The sequence below is a fragment of the Taurulus bubalis genome (genome assembly GCF_910589615.1).
Source record: "Taurulus bubalis genome assembly, chromosome: 11".
Classification (NCBI taxonomy): Eukaryota; Metazoa; Chordata; class Actinopteri; order Perciformes; family Cottidae; genus Taurulus; species Taurulus bubalis.
The window spans coordinates 22,429,920-22,451,640 of NC_136599.1; the positions used below are offsets into that span (position 1 = coordinate 22,429,920).

Below are 21,721 nucleotides of genomic sequence, written 5' to 3' on the forward strand. Positions count from 1 at the left end.
GTGAGGAGACTGGAGACTGGGTTCAAGCCTCTGCTCCAAATGTGGCATGGAAAACCTGTCTGGCTCACACACACCACTTTATATTTCATATCTGTGCCTCTGCTGCACATTCTGGTCCCTATTGCTTCAACATCTCTCTCTCTCTCTCTCTCTCTCTCTCTCTCGCTCTCTCTGTTCCTTATTACTGATGCATCAGTGTCGGGATAAAAAGCACGGTGTCACATTCAAAAGAGATACACGATAACGCAGCAACATACATACAAAGGCATATTATATTTAAGCAATCCCCCCAAAATATAAAAATTTACACGAAACATGTTTGTTTGAAATGACAACTAACGATCGCGCAAAATCTACCTGTTATTTTGAGTGCGCACTGATATACATGAACGCTCTGGTAAATGTAAACAGGCGTACAGGACATTATGGCTCAAAAAAGTACTCCCCGTGACTCACTCTCAACCAATCAGAATGCTTCATCTAACCGCATTATAAATATATATATATATATGTATATATATATACGTATATATATATATATACGTATATATATACACACAGTACAAAGACTCGCGATAACACAGAGAGGGAAAAGAGTGTGACACACACGCATGCACGCAGAGGGAGGGAGGGAGTGAACAAAAGATGCAGAAGCAGAGGATTGTGGGAGCTGTTTCATTAGGAGTGGTGACAGGTGTCAGAGCTGAGTCTGCATCAGATAGCGGCGCAGTTTCTACACAATGAGACACAACAATCTCCTTTACCTGGGGGATTCCTCTAATCCCTTCGCTTTTGCTCTCACTCGCACTTGATCTTTTTTTAACATTCTCTTTATCTCTTCCTCTCTTATTGTTTTTTTTTTTTGTCCTTTTTTTAAACCGGGGATGAGAGTTAACCAGTTCTGACCGCTGCTAGTTTCCCAGCAGCAGCAGCTGCCGGCACACACCGTCTACACACAAATGCCTTTTTGGGATTTAAATTTACTGCGGTGCGAGTCGAGGACGAGCAGAGATAAACACGGATAAAAGAAAAAGGGTGAGGCTCGGTGAAGGAGACGAGGTGAGGTCTTGGGAGCCATATACACTCGTTTATTAAAGTGGGGGAGGAGAGTCGAGGAGGTCAAGTTCCCAACAGGGCGAGGCATATATATATATATATATATATATATATATATATATATATATATATATCCTAAACATTTCCCAGACGAGCAATACAGACACACACAAAAAAAACTATGTTACATCTGGCTCTTAAATACATACAAACCAAACACAATGCAGCATTTATCCTCACACACTCTCTCTCTCACTCACACACACACACACACACACACACACACAGAGCGTAAGCTAAATCTTGCCCTCTGGCTCTTTGTGGTGAGCTAGTGGCGTCTTAGCCTGTGGAATGTTTTACAGGAGCCTTGGGGCCAAACACACAGACACTGTGATCAAAGGTGGGAAGGTAAGAGCAGATAAAAATATATAAAAAATTTGACCATCTGCCACACTACCATCGAAACTCTCCAGGTCAGTGTCGGAGCCCCTAGGCTACTATTTTTCTAGTGTTTGGAGCAGATTGAAATGTGTGTGTGTTTGTTTTATATGGTGGTTGTTTTGAACAAGAAAAACAAGAATGATTTGTGACGATAGTTTGATCACATTGGAGGAATGGAGATCACGAGTGCGATCTCGTCCGGCATCTCCGTCCCACATTGGGCTCTTTTCCCAGGTGACATGGAAGCAGGAGAAGCACAGCTGTGATCGATGACGACCACGAGGCACCAGGTCCGGGGGTCCAGTTATTGGACATGCCGGCTCGCGAGCATCGGCTTATTGGAATGGGTGAAATGAGCCGGAGCCATTTGTTAACAGCATTCACTGGCTCCCTTAGAAACGGCCTGCTGGGAAATAAAGGCCGATGGCGTGACCTATACGGTAAACAGGGAATGATTTCTAACACAGACATTTGAACAGCGATGCTTCAAATCAGCAAAGTGAGTAACTAATAGCAGTTCGGTCTAAAGTGCAACGTGTCGTTTTCTTTTTTTTCTCATTACTTCACGGAAGGGCAGGGTTGGGGATACGGAGATTTACATTAACGGATGTTGGATCTTGTTACCTTTAGGGTGATATCAAACTATAAACTGCCATATAATGAAAAAGCACAAGGTTTTAGATGGAGCGGTCGCATCTGAGGTCATGTTCATTTCCTAAGACTCAACCGCCGAGACCTTATCCGTTCTTCAGCTCTCTCTCGACACATCCGCCTCCTTCATCAGATCCTCCCTCCCACCCGCTGCTGCCCCTTCCAACCTGCTCTGCACTTTATTGAGCTGGGACGATGCCCGCGTCCGCCAACTGCCCGCCGGCTGCGACGCTCTATCGCGCTTTCCTATTCACTTGTCCTCTCCTCCCACAGCCCCCCCATTCTTTTTCCCCCCTCACATTTCTTCGCGCTGAAACACGATGACGACATTGAAAACGCGGTGGGCTCGTGAGATGACATGTGGAGCTGGGAGTGTATTGTTGCTTTGGCAACACTGTTAATGTATGTTAAAGATTGGAAAGAAACCAAAACTGCTTAATTTAAAAGTAGCTCTGGCATCATATCATTGTATTACCCCTTTACTCTCCTCTCCCTCACTTTTAATCACTTTCTATCAGGATGGAGACATCACAACTAGGGTGATGTCAGAGATGAGGGGAGGGCCCCGATTGGCTGCCGGCCGTCACCCATGAGGCCGCCTCACTGAGGCGCTGACAGACTCCCGAGTATGATGGATGAGGGAGTCCGTGTGTGTTTGTCTATGTGTGCGAGCGTCACCGCAGAGCAGAGGGTCCCCACGGATTAGCGTTACAGTCCAATGAACCATTTCAGAACGGGGGGGGGGGGGGGGGGGACCTCATCGACCAACGCTGTTACACACACACACGCACACACACACACACACGCAGGGGAAGAAAGAACAGGACCTGATATGATGACCACATCTCCCAGGAGAGACAGAGGAAGAGTCATCTGTTGAGCAATGTCTCGGTTGTAGACGCTAATATAGTTATGCCCTTAGAGAATACATCTAACAGAGAGTAACACACACACACACACACACACACACACACACACACACACACACACACACACACACACACAGCAGAGAATACCACAATAATGGGCATGCTCGTAATCCCAGTAGATCCCGCCATCAATCAACACACAGACAGGTCCATAAGGCTGTATCTATACAGATCCCCTCAAACATTCCCCATCTTTCCATCTCAGAGTATTGCTCTCCCTCCGCATTAACGACTCTTTTCTTTATCTCTCCACGTCTGTCTCGTATAACCCCGTAGAAGAAGAAGAAAAAACAACCAAGGCGGGTCACAGTGGAGGGAGCTTTATCAGCCGATGCATCATGAACGCTACTGAAACGCATGCTGTACAATGAGACAACCTCTCCCTTGTGGCTGCCCTATATGCAGTGAATGCTGCAGCTCTCTTTTTATGAAAAAAAAAAAAAGCTGTGAAGAGGAGAGGTCAAACGAAGGCCGGACGCAAAACGGATAACCATCAGCACGGCGAGCCGGGCTATGCTGCGATACTCTTGTGGGCCTCGCTGCTGCAGAGCGATAATGTCTGACGTGTGGATCGTGTATGGCTCGCAGACTGGTTTAGTAGGAACATGAGCATGAGGCCCGATGACGGAGGCTAATTTGAATACACGGTTCTCTTGTCCAGATATTGATTCAAAATCGGGGGTCAGGTCTTTGCCAGACATCATTTATCAATTAAACGCTTCGGAAAGTTAGTTTTCTCAGAAAAAGACACGTGTGAAAACGAGAAATACATGAACGCAAGTTTAGCAGCCGGAACATGACATTTCGAAAGTTGGTGTTAATGCGCCAGCAGAAGTGGCACGCCACCGAGCGGCTCCGTTAAAGCCGGGGGTTGACTTTCAAGGTCCGTGTCGTCCCTGAACCCGGCGATAGCTCATCTCGCCGGGCGCGTGGGGGCAATGAAAAAGAGTTGTGAAGGATGACATACCATCACCTGTTAAATTGATGGCGATCTGTCGAGTTTTTGTGGTTCCGTGCCGACTCCTGAGGGACACATCTGTCTCTTTAGCTGCTAATACTTCACTTTGTTCACCACCAGTCGTTAACTGTGTCTGTCTGTGTCAGTATCAGCGGGTCTCTCTAACTTTCTCTCACAAATCCAGTGGCGAAAACAGCGCGATGGTCCTAAGTAAGTGATCAAGCAACAGAAAGGATACCGTGCCTCATGGGAAAAGACCTCCACTCCTTTGCCTCTACGGAGCTCTCCATCCCTCATGTCTCCATTAGAATAGCATTGCCCTGTGTGCGGTATCTCTGATGACCGAGTGTGATTGTGTGTCTATCTGGATGCTATCTGGTCTGGGTGGTCAAAGAGGAGGATGTCGCCGATAAGCATCGGCCGGTGGATCGATGGGAGCCTTTAAAAATACACACATCCGTTTGTGAGTGTGTGTGTATTTCTGAGGGTGACACAGAAGATACAGTGCAGATAACGAGAAGCTCATCCCTGTGTTCTCTTTTTCTTTCTTTCTTTCTTCCTCTTTTTTTTAAGCCCGCAGGATCAAAACTTGATGAATTTTGTTTCATCTTGCGAATGGAAAAAAAAAAAAAATGACACAGTGCTCCTTGTCATGTGGGAACCCAAAAACAGGCTCGCAACCCAGTTTAGACCGTGACCCAGGGAATAATGAGAGATTTTCTGTGACCCACCTCAGAATCAGCCAACCTTTCAAGGTCGGTAGAAAAAGCCCACGATAAAATGCACCGGCTTCCGCGTCATCTGCCTCCATGCTTGTTTCCTCCATCAGTCTTGGGACAAAATAATGAGCCTATTGGTCCCGAAGGTCCTTGGTCAGAAAAGTTTAAGCAACGCACGACGCGGCCGACTTCACAACAAAAGCCGTGGCAATTTATCTCGCAATGCGAATTCACTGGGGCCAGAAAAAAACTTTTTTGAAAGCGATCGCTTCTCTCTCTGCGAGACCCGTTTCATGTTTTATTCTGGATTCGTGACTCATCCCTCCCCGTGCTCCATTTCAACGGGAAAACGTTTCATCTATTTTGCACAAATGACCCGAGTTCCTTCGTCGTAGTCTCAGGTGGAAGGAGGGCAGGCAACCCCCCTCCATCGCAATAGACTCGGAGCTCCTCTGTTCAATAAAAGACACTTTGAACTGCGTTAGAAGCCTTTGTCCACCCACTCTTCCCAGCCGGTTACTATAGGGGATACGGAGCGAGGCGGAAGATGCGGTACAGATAAAACACAGTTCACGCTGTTACGAACTTGAGATTTCTGACACAAAATAAATGCATGAGCATAAACAGCGCCTTGACTTCATTAAAGCTCGATTGGAAGTCACGGAGCAAATGTACCTACTTTTGAAAACTTGAGCGAAACTCGATTGTTTTTACGCTCATCATTTTTAATCAAAGCGACTTATCCTTCCTTCCCTTCGGGTCTCAAGGGGAGCGACACTGCCGGGAACTCAAAGGAATTCACGCCGCCGCTCGACTTTACGAACCACAAAGCCAAAGTGAGAAGAAAAAGGAACTGTGGCGACATGCATGGGGAAATCTATGAAAAAGCTTGCTGGCACCTTGCACTCTGCACTTGAACAAAGACTCAGGCTGCAAAACAGGCTTACGTCGAGGGCAGAGCAATGGTCGTGCTGCCTTTCTTTACCTGCACTGTGTGCCTCATGCACTCAAAAAAAATGACTGGACAAGTCGGTCAATTTGAATCGTGAATCTCCTTCAAAGGAGCACACAACAGCCTCTCTCCTCGGACCGATCAGATCAAATGTTGCCCTACTGATGCAGTCACAATTATTATGCTTTGAACTGGCTGAATTGGAGTGCCCCTTCGGCGGGATTACCTCTCCAAAACCACGACTGTGTTCAAAGCGTTTGATCTGTCGCAGGTGAAACCAATTGAACCACGGGGCCAGGTATCGAACCCGAATATGTTTTGAATTTAGATTGAGATCTGGATCTAGATCTGTCCGTGGCGTCATGTTCTCAAACCCCAAATGAGTTGTCGGGTCTTTACACGTTCTGTAATCAGACATTTCCAGATTTAGGGTCACAGCGTTGCCATTTCTTTACCATTTTGTTCTTTTTTTTATCTAAGTCGCTGGAAAAAAATTGTCGGAAGTCAAGTATGATCATTTTGAAGCCAGGATCCAAACAAGACCCAGCCTTATATAAGCATGGTTAGAATGAAACAGAATCATGCATACCAACGCTCCAATGTTTCAACGGCCTTCACGTCATGGAACCTTTTGAACCTTCAGTTTCTAAGACAGAACGGCATTCATGTGCTTCTAGACAGGAAGAAGCAACTGGTACCAGCAGGACTATACCAGAATTAATATAAAAGGGGTATTTCAGCAAATTAGTATCGATAGACTCTAAGAAAGACCAGGCTGAGCAGGAGGCAGCTGCATGTGACCGCGTGTAATATCCTGTGGACTAATGTTGGTGGAGTGCCCCTTTCAAAAGAGGAGTTGAGGCATCGCGGCCAACCCCACCAACCTTTTTCCGACACTTTCGGTCTTTAATGAATGCATTAAGGCTTAAAATAATCAGAGCTCGTCCTCTGTTTCACATATTATGGTAAATCTAGCCTGTTAACATGGAACAATGGAGTGAAGAGCAGCGATACGCAAGTTAATTCCCCCGTCCCTCTGCCTCAGTGCACCATTCAACAGTCTGATGGCCATTTAATGTATCCACTGAGACAGAGAGCACCATCAGAAGTCTTTCGAAACTAATTTCCCACATATGATTACTCGTGTGGAGGGAAAGGGACAGGGGGGAACGGTGTAGTGAAGTCTATTCAACCTTTAGCGCGAGGGAAAGTGGGGTCAGGCGAGAAACAACACGCCATTAGGACTGAGGATGCGAGTCGTCGTAGCGTGTTCTCGCTTGATACTCCAAAAATCTACCATGTGGACCAGGAACAAGGCAACGAACAAGGATTTGTGAATGAAACGGGCCCTTGACTTCATAATCGGTGACGTCCGAATGTTTCCTCTTCATGCACCGCAGACAAAAGTAAGTTCTGCAAACACACCACGCGATTCAAAACAGCTGCCGAGCTTCCAGCGAAGACGGGCAAAGTAGATAGCGTGAACCAAATGACGTGGAAATGGCGGAGGAGACACGAGGCACGAGTAGTGTCACGACCCTCCAGTATCCTTTCATCTCCCGAATGGTTGAGTGTCTCCCGCGTCCTCCTCCCACTCCTCCTTTCATCCACTCGCTCGCGCTCTCTATCTCTTCTCCTTCTGATGTCTTTCTCTTATCCTTCTCGGCCTGCCTCTTCCTCCCCTTTTCCTTCTTCAGTCGTCCTCACTCCTCCATAACGCACATCTTCTAACATCTCTACTCTAATATATATATATATTTCCCCTCCCAAGTCTCATTGAAGTAAGAAAACCTTTAAAAATACATTTTCAATCAATCCTAACTTCACAAAGCAAGTTGACAAATTGGTCAATTTATTAGTCATCTAATTGCGCAATCTGATCGTCTGTCTTTCTGGAATAATGAGACAATTAAAAATGAGCTCCCTGACACAAGCTTAATTAGAGGCACTGTATGGTGACCTCTGGCCTCGCTCCGCAGAGTTGACATCGCATCAAGCTCATGGATCTCATTGTGTACACTCTGTTTATTGAACCTAAGCGTTCGGGTTATTCTAACAACTAGCAACTTTCAGAGGCATTAGAAGCAGCATCAGTGTATTTAACACATTTTGCCTTTAAATTAACCATGTATGTTAACTGAGGAACTGAAAGGGTCAGATATGAGGCCAGTGTGCAAAATTACAGCCTGGCTATACAAAAAAATGTAACTGTGTCAAAGAGAAACCTGCGTAATAAAAAGTGTAGTATTAATCACAGACGGCAATCCATCTTTCTTTTTTTTATGTGCAGTGTGCACATGCTGTAGTTTCATAAATGAGACCCCTGGCTGTATTAGCAAGCTCACTTCTCCTCTTAACAACTAGGCCACTGCCACACTCCTCCCCTGTTTCACTGAGGATGCTCCACCTCTCCCTTCTCATCTCATCTGTCTCTCTCCATTAAACACGCCAGCGATCAGAGAGGCATCTGGAGATGCATCTTTAAGCTTTAATACACTTTGAATAATTAACACACACACACACACACACAGTTGTGTCGATCAGTGGCAGGCAGCTCCCCCTCCCCCAGCCAGAGAGACCCAGAGGGAGAAGGGAAGCTTGCTCTGTGCCAGCAATCCGGCCCCCCGGAGCCTCGGAGCTGGGCAACTCGGAGCCGTGTGGCAGCCTGTGCTCCAGCGGCAACGGGAAGACAGATGTAACTGTGACACCCTTAGCTGAGAGACTAAAAGAAAGAGAGAGGGTTGTCAAGGCTCTGGCTAATTGACTTTGTAGTGTTTTTTAAGCTTAGTTTGTCACATTTGGACTTACACATCTATGTAAAATGAGTTGTTTGTGTGTACATTACAATGCATGAAATATGATAATTAATAAGGGATATTATTATGAGGGATTTGTAATTGTATGCATATGAAGGTCACTTTTATTACTGTAGAATGATTGATGTGTGAATGAATGTTAGACAAATACTGCATGCTGCATGACATATTGACTACCGCCTTAAGGAGTTGTAGTTCTCTTGTTCGCCTGAGGGGGCGGAGCCGAATATTGACTTTTGGGACAATGGACACTACCCTTTTTGGAGAAGAAGAAGAAGAAGAAGAAGACGGAAGACGGAAGAAGAAGTAGTCTATTTCCACACCTGAAACGGCAGGGCCAATAATATGTTTAGAAACACGCGCCAGCGTAGCATTCCCGCCGCAGCACGGTGACTTGACAGAACGGTATGGCTGTCGAAGCAACTCACTCATCGTGGCGATCCATCCGCTAATGAGCGACTCGAAAGGCCAACACCGATCCCCGTATCTATAGTCACCTTCTGTTCATCGGGAGCCCAACGCAGCCTGCTAATGATTATCAATGAGGCTCGGCTGCAAAGCCGCCGGTTCAACACCCCAGAATGCAGCAGCAATGCATCATGGACCTACTGTACTGCATGAGTGCAAGGAGGTCAGGCTTCTGGGAGGATGGGGGGTAGCGGATACGAGGAGGGAGGGGAGAAACACGAAAGAAAGAATGAATGGGGGAAAAGGTGGGAAGGAAAGGGAGGAGGACTGAGAAGAGGAGGAAAGGAGATGAGGAAATGAAGGTAGGGAGCAGAGAAAAAAAAGACAGAAAGAAGATCGCAGTGAGTCAGATGGTTGATGGGTCGCAGCTTCACATGTTGAAAAGGTCAGTGCCTCGATAGTTAAATAAACTGTTTCGGAGGGGCAGACACAAGCGCTGGCTCGTAATGTGCACTTCCTCCGACGGGCTCGGGTAACTTCACTCAAGTCTTGACGAATACGTCATCAGACCTGAACAAACACACTGCTGGAAGCGACACTTTCCCCCAGAACACGAGCAAACAGAATCCAAACAACTGCCGATCTACTAAAATGGACACTGAGGACACAGTGGAAATTCGTCACTCAGGAATCGGCCAGGCACGATTCCACGCTGGCACGAATCAGACACGTGGGGTGGGTTAAAAAAGGTTGAGTCACTTCCGGTCAAAGGCCTCCATCTGGGGTTGTTACTTGGCAGCCATTTTGGGTCTCTGCTGTCAGTCATCTACGGCATTAATTCATTTTTGTGGGACATGGAATATGCTGAGTGAAAAGCGCTCACCGTGCACGATGAACGAAAAACTTAATTAGCGAGCGAGCTGAAATCAGCGAATGATTGAGCAGGAAGGCTCGTAAATGAATGCAAACAAACTCCTTTTCTTTTTTCTTTCTGTTACTACTTTTGTTTGCTTTTTTCTTTTTGTCCTGAATCTGGATGGACGTTACCGGAACCGACCACTGCGGGCCGCGCAACGGCCGCAAAGTCTGCCCTGCCTGCACGCCAATGCTGGGAGTCGTCGGAGCGGAGCAAATTTGTTTCTCTCGGTGTTTGTTTCTCCCTTTTGTTTGCGTTTGTACACTTTTCCGATCATGGCCTTCTCAAGTGTTTCCCAGAGTCGGGCAATTTTCTGCCTGGTCGCTCCTAATGTGCCTCTCTGTTTATCCGCTGTCACAACACAGCTGATTTATATACATATTTACATATCCAGGAAGTGACATCGACGGATTAAAATCACTTTAAGAGGTGGGGGGAGGGACAAAATAAACTATACATTAGCGGGTTTTTCAGTTTATGCACAGGATGAAGAAAAAAAAGAAAGATTTTTGTGATGAGGCACATTGCTATGAGTTTGTATCAGATATGAAGTGAAGAAATATGACAAATGCCTCTGGGAAGATAACCAGTCTAGTGTGAATTCAATCACTCTGGCAACCTACTGCTAATGACACAGGGGGGAACTTTTTCAGGCAGCGGAGATGGGCAATATTGCTTTCGGCAGGGGCTACGAACTGGCAAATTGGAACAAAACCGAGGCTATGAGGAGATAAATGTGTGATGACAAACCTGCCGCTGTTGGCTCAAGTGCGCATATGCATTGCTTCATACGATGTCATAACCACGCCATGACACGGGCGCATCTGTCACGAGAGCCCGTCGCTGCCTCTCCACTCGCTGCAGCGTTAACAACAAGAGTCCGTCTAAGGATGTGGTGATGGCACTGGTGTGTGTGTGTGTGTGTGTGTGTGTGTGTGTGTCAAAATCCCCCCCTGACATTTATAATGTCTTGGTAACCATGGTGATGCCTGCACCAAAAAAAGATTGAGTACACCAGAAAAGAAGGCAAAATTGGAAATAACTAAAACAGGTGAGGATGGATGTCAACCTCACACACACACACACACACACACACACACACACACACACACAAGCCCGCGGCTGCTTTAAGACATGGCCGACGGGGTGCAGTGCATCCTGGAACATGTAGGCTTTACATCCAACGGGACTCAGCTGTCTCTGTTAATATTGCACGATCTGAGGAATCCATTGGGTCTGTGGACTTCATTTACCAACACTGATTAGACATCCACATAAAAGGCGGTGAATGGACCTTTTAAGGAAAGGCAATGGTGTTGCATAATATTTTTTTTCTTTTTATATGTTAATTTAGCCATACAAATAGCCTTACAACCACAAGGACATCCTAAATTACACAAACACACACAAGTGTAGATACACATGAACATGCATGTGTTATGCACACCTTCTTTATGCCCATCCGCCCAGAATGAGAGAGAAATGGAGAACTTGTGACAGCTTGAGCTTTGTGTCCATACAACACATACAATGTTACCCTGAGAGGATGAAAGAAGAGCTGTCGTCAGACAGCACATGTGAGAACAGAGGGACGACAGAATACTAGAATAAAACTTTTTTAGCAGCGGGAATTTATGCATTTGCCAGAGAGAGGTTGATAATTCTTGTGGCAGCGACTCGGCTCCTGGATAGATGAGGTGGGTTTGTTTTCTTCTTTTTTGTGCAGATGAAACATTTGAGACGGTGTCGTGCGCTGCCTTTTCCATACTCATTCACCCCGACCTGTTTATAAGTGAATAAATCCAGCGCTGCTTGGAGTACAACAGCTGCTGCTGGGCCACTCACAGCAGCACTCATTCACACACACACACACACACACACACACACACACGCACACACACACACACACTCAGATGGCGCACATATCCCAGCTGCACCCTTGGAATTACTACGCCACTGTTCTGTGCTTGTGTCTGCGCAGCCTGATCTCTGGGTGTGGAGCGTGTGTGTGTGTGTGTGTGCATGTTTAACCGACTGCTCGTGCTCGCGTACGTCTGCGTGCACGCTCACCTCCGAGCTGTTGACCCGTCCCTCCTGGAAGGAGCAGTCGCTGGCGTCCTGCGTGCACATGTGGCGGTACTTGCACCAGTGGCAGGGGAAGTTCCCGTTGACGCAGGACAGGCACCTGGAGCGAGTGAGAGCAGGAGAGAAAAGAAACGAGCGGGTTCATTATTTTTGTGGAAGAGATAGTCACCATTTTTTTTCAGCCTGTATGTTATTTCCATTGCTCCACTTTCCGTTTCCATTTTGTCTTTGTTCGGTAAGCCGTTGCGGCTAAAGTGTGTTGCCGCTAGAGATGAAACAGAGTCACCAAATTGAAACAAAAAAATGTCCTCATATAATTTAAGTCCAAAATATTGATATTTCGTATTGAAATTTATTGGCCTCAAAGATCAGGCAAACAAACAAACAAACATTGAAAATAATTCAGTTTTGCCAGTTAGGATGTCGGGAATAAAACACAAAATACATTTCCTCAATTGGAATGTATTGGACATTATTATTCTGTAATGCCAACCGTGTTGGATGCTTTCACCTGAGAACAAATGAAAACAACATTTCATGTGAACATTTAGGACACAAAGACATTGTTTGAGGAAGAAAAAAACAACATTTGGACACAAATTAGAGAATTGTACTGCTAAAGGCTTTTGTTCAATTCACAATTTCTAAATTGCTCCTTATGTTTAGCATAAAAAAATAAGAAAAATCCCACTGATTGAAGCCCTCCATCACGGCGGGGCTCATATCACACACTGACAGACACGGCGTGGACACGCATCAACACATCGATGCCGCAACATCAAACGGTTACGGCCAAATCTGCAGAAATCGCGTTGGAAAGACGAGTGTCGCCACGGCTCCCGTGCGTTACGACTTTTTTCCGGCTGTCGGACGCTGAGAGAGAGCTGGAGGGAATCCTTGGCGATCCACTCCTCTCTTCTTATTCTCCATGCTCGGAGGGCTTTACAGGGAACTAAGCTGGCAGACCAAGATAAGCCTGTTTTTATATAACACTTGTGGGTTTTCCCCCCCGTCTTCTTCGTCTTCAGAGTTGAGCAAAAGGAATATATATGCAACATGGATTACCGCACAAAAACAAGGCTATCATGGCCAACAGCAAAAAAAAAAAAAAAAAAAGAAGAAGGAATGCAAGTTTGTACAAAAAAAACCCACAAAAGGTTAGTTTGGGATTTTGCTCTACAATTATTATTGGACGTTAAGTCAACAGTGATTCAATTTCGCAACACTTTGTTTTCCTGATGAAATTAATTAATTTGAGCAATTCTTTTCTGAATTGGCCCCAACATGCATGACTTAATTCGTTTTTGTTCAAAGTCTTTGCTCGCAGAGACATGCGATGAAAAACGATGACAAGTTCAAAGGTAAATAAACAATAATTACAGAGGCTGCCAGAAGTCGATTTTCAGTGGCTCTTAAAAAAATTAAATACAAATAAACTCACATTCTCTTTGTAGTCTGTATACCTCTCCTGAACTAAATTTCACTCGACTGGCTTCAGAACGGCGAGCTCTAATGACACGATACGTCAGTCCTCTGTATGCCGACGCCATCTGTGCTCAAGCAGGCGCTCCTACAACTCAACCCACACACTCGGCTCTCCGGGGCTCGGCTCGGGGAACGGGAGCCTGAGGGGGCCCTTCACCCATCGTCCAGTTATCGCTCTACGCATTTATGTTGAGCTTCCGTTGCCGCATTCGACTGAAGGTCTTTGTGGTGTTTGTCACTTCGGGAGATCTTCTCGATCGACACTGCTCTCATTGCTAAGCTAACAGCCAGCTGGAGAAAGTACGCCTAAAAGCACCTTTAAAGCCACCAGTTGTCTCACATTTGCTCAACCCGTACTAAAGCTGAGGCAAGGGCGGTATCTAACTTTTGTAAAGACAGCCAAAAAAAACACGTTTCCAAAAATGTGGAACTATTCCTCCATCGTTATGCATGGTAAAACCATGCATTGAGATTTTTAAGCAACTATGGGCTTTAAAATGACAAAGAAAAGAGTCTGCCTACAGAGACAAACCCGCTGGAAATTTGGGACTCTGCAGTTTGTGTGTTATTTTTTGAATTAGTTTTGCTTGTTATGGTTTTATGGTGGATTTGAGGGTACATGCTGTTCTCATACGCAGTTCGTCAGCACACCAATGAAAAGTAATGCACTGTAAATTGTACATAAGCCACATGAAGTCAGGCAGTGCGGAGGTCGGGGTTCGACCTTTAAAACACCGGACTCAGATTTTAAGCTTTAAGCAGTCTCTTTTTAACACTACGTTTGCGTTAGGGTTCACAGTAAACTCTAATGACAGACACAACACACCGGTGATCCAGTCTACATCCAGTTCACAAATACTGTCCCGTTACGTTGGAAATGGAAAGAAACCGCAAACGTTTTCACAGCAAAGTCAAACGAAAGATGAATTGCCTTTCACTGTTTCACTGACAAGTGTTCTCTGATAAGTCTCGAGCAAACGCACTATAGTAATGAGCCATCACAGAGGGTGTGGGTGGGTGGGGGGGTGGTTCTCTAAACTGAAGGACAATACTCCAGAAAGACTTTAAATTGGATTTCAGTCTAATCTGCGTTGCGTCTCCGTCCCTCTGTCCTCTGGGTTTATTCAGATTTCAGAGGGTTAACTCCTAAGTGGCTGTGTTGGAGGGGCAGGCCGACTGGGGGCTTCGTAGAGCCGGGCGATAAGCTGGTGAGCTGGCGAGGCTGGACTGAACTGCAGTGTGAGGTTTATAATCAATGGCAGTGGATTTCCGCTGGGAGCCGGGTGGACCGAGGTTATGCTAACAGTCTGCTGTTTATTAGTGGAGCTGGTGAGCCAGTTCCTCCTCACTATTAACCCCGGGGTTCATCGATTTCTTGTTGCAGCGGCGTGTGCCCACACACTCACAGCCTTGTGTGTGTGGGGGGGGATAATGCTGCACACACACTCATTGACTGAGACGCAACTGTACACACACACACACACACACACACACACACACACACACACACACACACATATACACACAGGCAAGCAAGCTGCCGCCAGTGTTGACATGGTAGCGTTCCTCTGGGTCACCTGGGCAGTGGAGACTTGTCCCACGGTAGAGCTGTCAATGCCTGGGCCGCTGGCTCGGGTAAGTGGCTGCACTGCTGCAATGTAGTCAATAACACCCCCAACCCCTGCTATTTAACAAGGCCTTTGCAACAGAGCCGGGTCAAACGCCTTTTTCATCTTCTCCAAGCTTTTTGTTTCTGGCGCGGCCGGATCGATGGAACAAAGCTGCGGATATGCGAGCGATGTGACGGCGCGTCGCTCTGTTCTGGTCAGCGTGGATGAAGTCACGGATGAAGCTGCAATTGGTTCCTAACGAGGGAGGATCTGAGGCTCGCCAAGGCACGACAACGTGGGGCTGATCCAAATGAAGTATCTAGTAGTTATCTACTGAGCTTGCACTTTGCAAACTCTGTTTTTTTTTTTTTTTTTAAAGGTGCTGTATGAATAAAGTTATACTTGGAATTATACGACCGGCAGTGCTGTGTGATCTATAAATAGGCCTCTTTGTGTTTTGTCCAATAAAGCTCAGCAGTGAGCGGCCATAAAATGAGGCGTACGTCGTTAAGTTATCCAGAACAGGAACCAAATGAGAGGTTTCCATTCTCAACCGGGGACCTAGACCCATGATACATTATGATTGCATCTTGTTTCTCTGTGAGTCTCAACCCACAGTTTAATCAAAGCCGGGCTGAAAACAAAACAAAAAAACAATAGAAAAGTTGACCCTTCAACTGTTTCCAAAGATATACGTAACTATGGGTCTCTGAGAGGTGGGCCAAAGTGAACGGTCTGCCTGCAAAGTGAGAGCCCTTGCTGGGTGCCATAAGTGCCTCTTGCCACCGCATAGATTTCAGACCCCCTTTCATATTGAAATGTCCACAGCGGCCCGAGGCTGCGGCGCTAACCTTTTAGCTGCGTGGGACGCATTATTCCTGACACAATGGACACAATCGCTGCTTTACATCTTTCTTCCTCTCTTCATGCCTCCTCCTCCTCCCTCACCACTCTTCCCTCCAGCTTCCATTTGTCTCTCTTTAAAAGATGCATTATTCCTCCTCCCGCATGCTCAATTAAACTATCCCAAACCTCAGTTTTATTTTTCTTTTTTAAATGCAAATGTTCTAATATTGTAACAGCGCTCAGTATGTAACTAGCTTGCAGCTGTATTTGCTGTGCCGCCTGCGTGCTCCTTCTGACTGTGCGTGCACCTGTTTGCATGAGAGCGCGTGAGGCTGGTTGATGCAGGTGCTGCATCTGCCTTTGAGCAGGTTGAGCGGGGGCTGCGTGAAGTTGCACAATAGCCCCCCCCCCCCCACCACCACCGGCGCTTGCCTACGGGCTACTCTGCTTGTCTATCAGTGCCGATGCCATGCTGCACTTTTAACCCGCCCACGAGGAGAACTCCCATTATCTACCGCTGCAACCCCCCTGGTGAAGGGGGGAGGAGAGGGGGAGGGGAGTTTAATATGTGGGTTTACGTTACAGCTGCTGCGGTAATAACTGCACTGTAGTCTTACAGTCCTGCAGAGTCCTGTGGGGGCCACATCAAAGGCTTGAACAGCAGCACGCCTGTTTATGCAGCAGAGAGAGGAGGGCTAGGTGGGTGTGTTAATCAGGGAAGCAGGGCATCAACACACACACACACACACACACACACACACACACACTCACACACCGCACACGCTTCCGCACACAAACGAGAAAAACACTTTGTGCATCCACAAAAATATGCATAAATATCCACGACGGTGCATTTACTTTGACACATCCTGTATGCTCTCTAGCTCACAGGGAACACACAGAAAACTACACGCACACACACACACACACACACACACACACACACACACACACACACACACACACACACATTCACAAAATGAATCAAAGCCACTGCACAAGGCCTGGAGGCCCTGAGAAGTAGCCCAGGTGAGCTCTCTCTCTCCAAGCCCACTCCATTATGACGATCTCCACACCCCGGCTAGAGCTAATTAACGGCCTATTACTATGCAGATATATTCAGGGCCAGGAGCAGAGAGCAGGCAGTAAATGGGCTTGATGAACAAGAGAGGGGCAAGAAAAGGAATGGTGGTGGTGGTGGTGGGATGGAAAGGGCTAAGAGGGGCCGGGGTTTGGGTCTGGAGAGACGGTTAAAGAGAGGGATGGGAGAGGAGAAAGTAATAAGCAGACAAGAGGAAGGTGGGAAGGCAGCAGAGGAAAAGAGGGGCCGGGGGTCTAGAGGGACGGTTGGTGGCATGAAAGGGAACGAAAGCGAACAAGTGCACTTCACACTCCTTATTACGAGTCGCTCATAAAGCGGGCGATCCAGGAACTGAAGGTTATGGAAAGAATTTGTTTCGTGAGTTTTAAACCCAGGAAGTGTTCTTAACAGAATGTAGTTCCTCGTCATGCATTGTTGAGCTGCTTTCTTAATGTTCATGGTTCATTAGATGCATAAAATGAATGCACACAGGAAACCATACGGACATACACACTTTGGAGACAGAGTACTATTTGGCTGTCTTTCTGTTCTGGTTTTCATTACGTCCTTATATTTTATCTTACTATATCTTATATTTTGACTTCACATTCACCCTCTTTCAATTCTTTTCTTGGAGAGAAGATATGTTCACCTCATCTCCAAAGAAAGAAGAAAAGACAGAAAATGCATTCTCATTTTAGGATACTTTAAAATGATGTAACCATTAGAGGGGGTTGCAAAGCTGTCATCAATCTACGCTTGGCAAGAGAAAGAGAAATCCACTTTTGAGTATGCCACGGATGCATTTTCATTCCAGGTGTATCGACACAGAGTGCAGATACCTAAATGAGAGATGAGAGCCTGTGCCAGGTGGGGGAGACCGGAGCAAGAGAGAGAGAGAGAGTGTGTGTGTGTAACTTCAGAGCAGCAGCCAAGAGTCATTTAGGGAATGACATTGTATTTATTTTCCTTTAACCTTTATTTAACAAGGCAGGTCAATTAAGAACACATTCTTCAGTCATTATCAGGCCCATCTCCCTCCTGCTCTTCTCTCCCCCTCGTCTCTCTTTGTGTAAGTTCAACTGAAAATCGTTTAAAGTGAAGTGAATCATTTTAGGATTTTTTACATTGCCATTTAAACTCTAGGCCTACATTTTGTTTTCTACATAATAAAAAAAGATACACTTTGAAGTACTTTGTTTTATTTTTGAGCACCTAGCCAAAATGAGTGACTTTTGGGGCATATTAGCCCTTTCTCTTCAAAATATTTGTCAATACATCGGTAGCTATTATCACTTAATCAACTGTTCAATTTACAAGAATTTACAACGCGTTCTATAAAAAGTGTGTGTGTTACATGTAGCCTAGCTTTAGATGCATATCGAATACATATTACCATGGAAGTAATTATAGCTAAATATGAAGCTGGTTAGCTTGTCGGTTATGTTTTTATTTAATTTTGTGCATTTAAAAAATAAATATACCTTGGACTCTGGATGCAATTTGTTGTTTAATTACAACAGCTCACCCTCCAACTCTTTAAACGGCAAAAAACAGTAAAGTTTCTTAAGAAACACCAAAAAAAGCATCTTCGTATTACCTGTACAGCACCAGCGCGCAAACGGCAGATGACATTATACAGACAACAGCAATTTCCCTTCACCTAATTACCATTAATTAGCTATTAGCTACAGCTGTGTGTTGTCCTTGAAGCTACCAACAGACGACGACCATACCACTGATCACCTCTACGGCTCTTGAAGGTGTCCTGCTGTGAACATTGCATTCTTACAAATTGCAGGTTTGATGGAAAACAATTAATTGTTCAGCTCTAACAACTACAAATAATATTGCATCAACTCAAGTAAAAAAAGTCTATAGACGATGATTAACGACTAATTTCTTCACCAAATCAGGATAGTCTCTCTGCTCTTCTTCCTTATACAACAAATCCACCCATGCCTAGAAAAGAAAAAGAAAAAAACTAAATCTGTTCTCAAACCAGTGCTGAAAGGCCAATCAGTATTCCTATACTAAAATTAGGGACAATTAATTTCCAAGAAACACGACTGACGTGTTTTAGCCTCCCAAGCTTGGCTGCCCTTCTGGGTCTTGAATGGTTAGGAATCGATTTATTATTTCACTCACCGGTAGTCCCTTTATTGCTTGAGATTTAATTAACTAATTGATTTGTAAAAAGCTTGAATACATTGAATAATGAACTAGCAAAGGTTGCATGGTGTTCTCTCCGTTCTCCATTATAGGAGGTTTTTTTCCGGCCAATATTTTAGCATTATTGCTTTTGGGAAAGAACCACAGTCACCCTTCTATTGATCGATGCTTTCCACGGGTCTGCATTTGGCTGGGGGTCGCACCGACGCAGAGAGAAACTGTCTCACTCCTTTCATCCACTTTTAATTTGACTCCATTCACACTCAACGACAAACTCTTTTTTTCTTTTTACTTGAAAGGAAAAAACTTACGATTGGTGGACGCTGCAGTTGTAGAAGACAAAGTCCACACTGGCAAACTTCTTCCCCGTCTCCTTCGACTTCAGATACAACTTTATCACACGTTGGTCACCTAAGTAGAGTCACAAGACACCATATTACCAGTGCTGTTGTTTTTCAACAGCCTTCCAATATTTCTATAGTATGCAATTGATATTATCATATACAGTGTATGGGTTCATGAACCCAGGAACATGTCCAGGCCTTGATTCTGAAATGTTAAGCCTGGAGCTGAATCAGTGGAGGAAGTGGTTCAGCTGCCCATCTACATTCATGGGTTATGTGCAGTAAGTTCTATGACTCAGCAGTTTCTTATTATGAGAATCACAAAGAAATGAATGCTGTTAAAGAGCAAAGTGACTCATGCTTTCACACAGTTGAACAAGCAGGCTGAATGGAGCAAACAATTCATATTTGTGCAGCATCAAACAGAACTGCTCAACCGAGAAAGCCCAGAATGAATTAGAGTCATCTTCTCTCCAAAACAAAAGTTTGTTTCGCGTCTGAAATGTCTGTTACGTTTTTACAGAAAGTTAAACTTACCCCATGTTGACAACTGTTAGCGGACCACTTTACTGAGATAGATATTTAAAGCCCAAACGTGTTCAATATTACATGAATAGATTGATAATTGTAAATAGTCATATTAATATATTATTTTGTGACATTTGTCCAAAAAAAGATATAAAAAAATGATATTCAATACAATTTATTTTAATAAATGCTGTTAAAAATTTGACAAATTCTTGGCTCATTGAGATTTTACAAACGTGATTCCTATGATTACTAATTTCACACGTTCCGAGGTTCCATACATAAATTGCTGATTTATTATGTATTCTTTAGGTAGCCCAAAATTGAGAAAATTCAATTTAGAAATCTTGGAACTTCACTTAACATCATTTTACAGTTCCACAGATTTTGTTTTTTCTTGTGATATTTTAATTTTTACCTTGGTCTCGTGTGATGGGGGACACGTCTTTTGTAGAAGGGGACAAGCAGAAGATCCGTCCCCCATAGATGCGTCCTTCTGTTTCTACATAGTCCTCGAAGGAGCAGTTCACTCCGGCAGACAGACTGGGAACATTCTGCGTCTGCAGTGACAACTAGGAGGGAAGGAAAGGAGAAAGGTGAGGGACAACAAACATTTGAAATCGACCTGCTCTATTAGTGATGCAATAAGCAAGGACATTTTTTTTTTTACTTTTCAGCTCAAACTCAAACTGATGGACAGATTGCCAGGGATGACTCAAGAACAAGGTATATCCAATCAAATTTTTACATTTATCTTGCTCACTTTGTCCCGTCCATCTTTCCTTCCCCCACTTATCCCCCGTCACACAAAACAACACACGCACACATCTAAACACACATACGGCGATACGCCGACACTCTGTACCTGCACTTCCGACATGGTGACGGAGACGGTGTCGGGTTGGACGGAGAGCCGGACGCACTGCTCCGCTCGGGTGGTGAAACGCTGAGGCTCCTCTGCTCGTTCGCAGCTGTCCTTCCTCGAACATCTAGAGGACGACGATATTTTTGTATATCAAACACACACACTGATCCCGTTCACTGATTGTTTAGGTTAGAAACAATTTGCTTAGTATCATGGGTAAAGTTGTCGGGACAGGATGCATCAGCCGCTTCTCACTTGGGAAAATAAATATAAATCCTTTCTCACAAAGTTAACATTCAAGGTTGTTTGAACTGTAGTGCGCTGGATTAGTGATACACAGTATGTGTTGAACAGCTCCAGGATGCTGGTTTTCATGCAGAGAGTTGGAGAAGACTTATAAATAATTCAGAGGCTGTCTGTCATTATGGCAGATAGAAACAGTCGAAGCAGAGTGAGAAACAAATGGGGCACAGCGCTAGCTCAGGCAGAGCTCTGAAGTCAAGCTTGCATTAGCTGATTGGCACCAGCTGCTCATTCATGCGTCACCATCGGTGGCCCGTTCGTCAGCTGCTCGGCTATCAGCTGACTGCTAGCGTCCAATCGTTTGAACGCAGGTGTACGTGGTGGCCTTTAAGACCCGACACTTCTCACTGTTACTCTGATAACATGTGCATTACAACCCTGTGGCGTCGATGACTTTGCCGAGATTCAAAGTGTGTGTGTGTACCAGGGGGTGAAAAGTTGGCTCCAAAAACACACTCTCTGTGTGGCGGGAGAAACCAAAAGTCAGCCAGTAGTTGCTGGGTATTGGTACATGATAACTTTAAAAAGGTATCAACCGCAATAACACAGTATCAAG

At 45.2% G+C, this 21,721-nt stretch overlaps 1 protein-coding gene across 1 annotated transcript in view; it reads right to left on the reverse strand.

Annotated features, from left to right (window-relative positions):
- Window positions 1-21,721, reverse strand: part of LOC306743580 (plexin-A1-like) — a gene marked incomplete at both ends in the record, with an annotated part of 182,910 nt that overhangs the window by 71,391 nt on the left and 89,798 nt on the right. Inside the window, 4 exons of the mRNA XM_079226108.1 lie at window positions 11,917-12,031; window positions 19,437-19,536; window positions 20,416-20,569; window positions 20,863-20,986. Of these exons, the coding sequence (XP_079082234.1) occupies window positions 11,917-12,031; window positions 19,437-19,536; window positions 20,416-20,569; window positions 20,863-20,986 (493 nt within the window). The remainder of the gene's footprint in view (window positions 1-11,916; window positions 12,032-19,436; window positions 19,537-20,415; window positions 20,570-20,862; window positions 20,987-21,721) is intronic.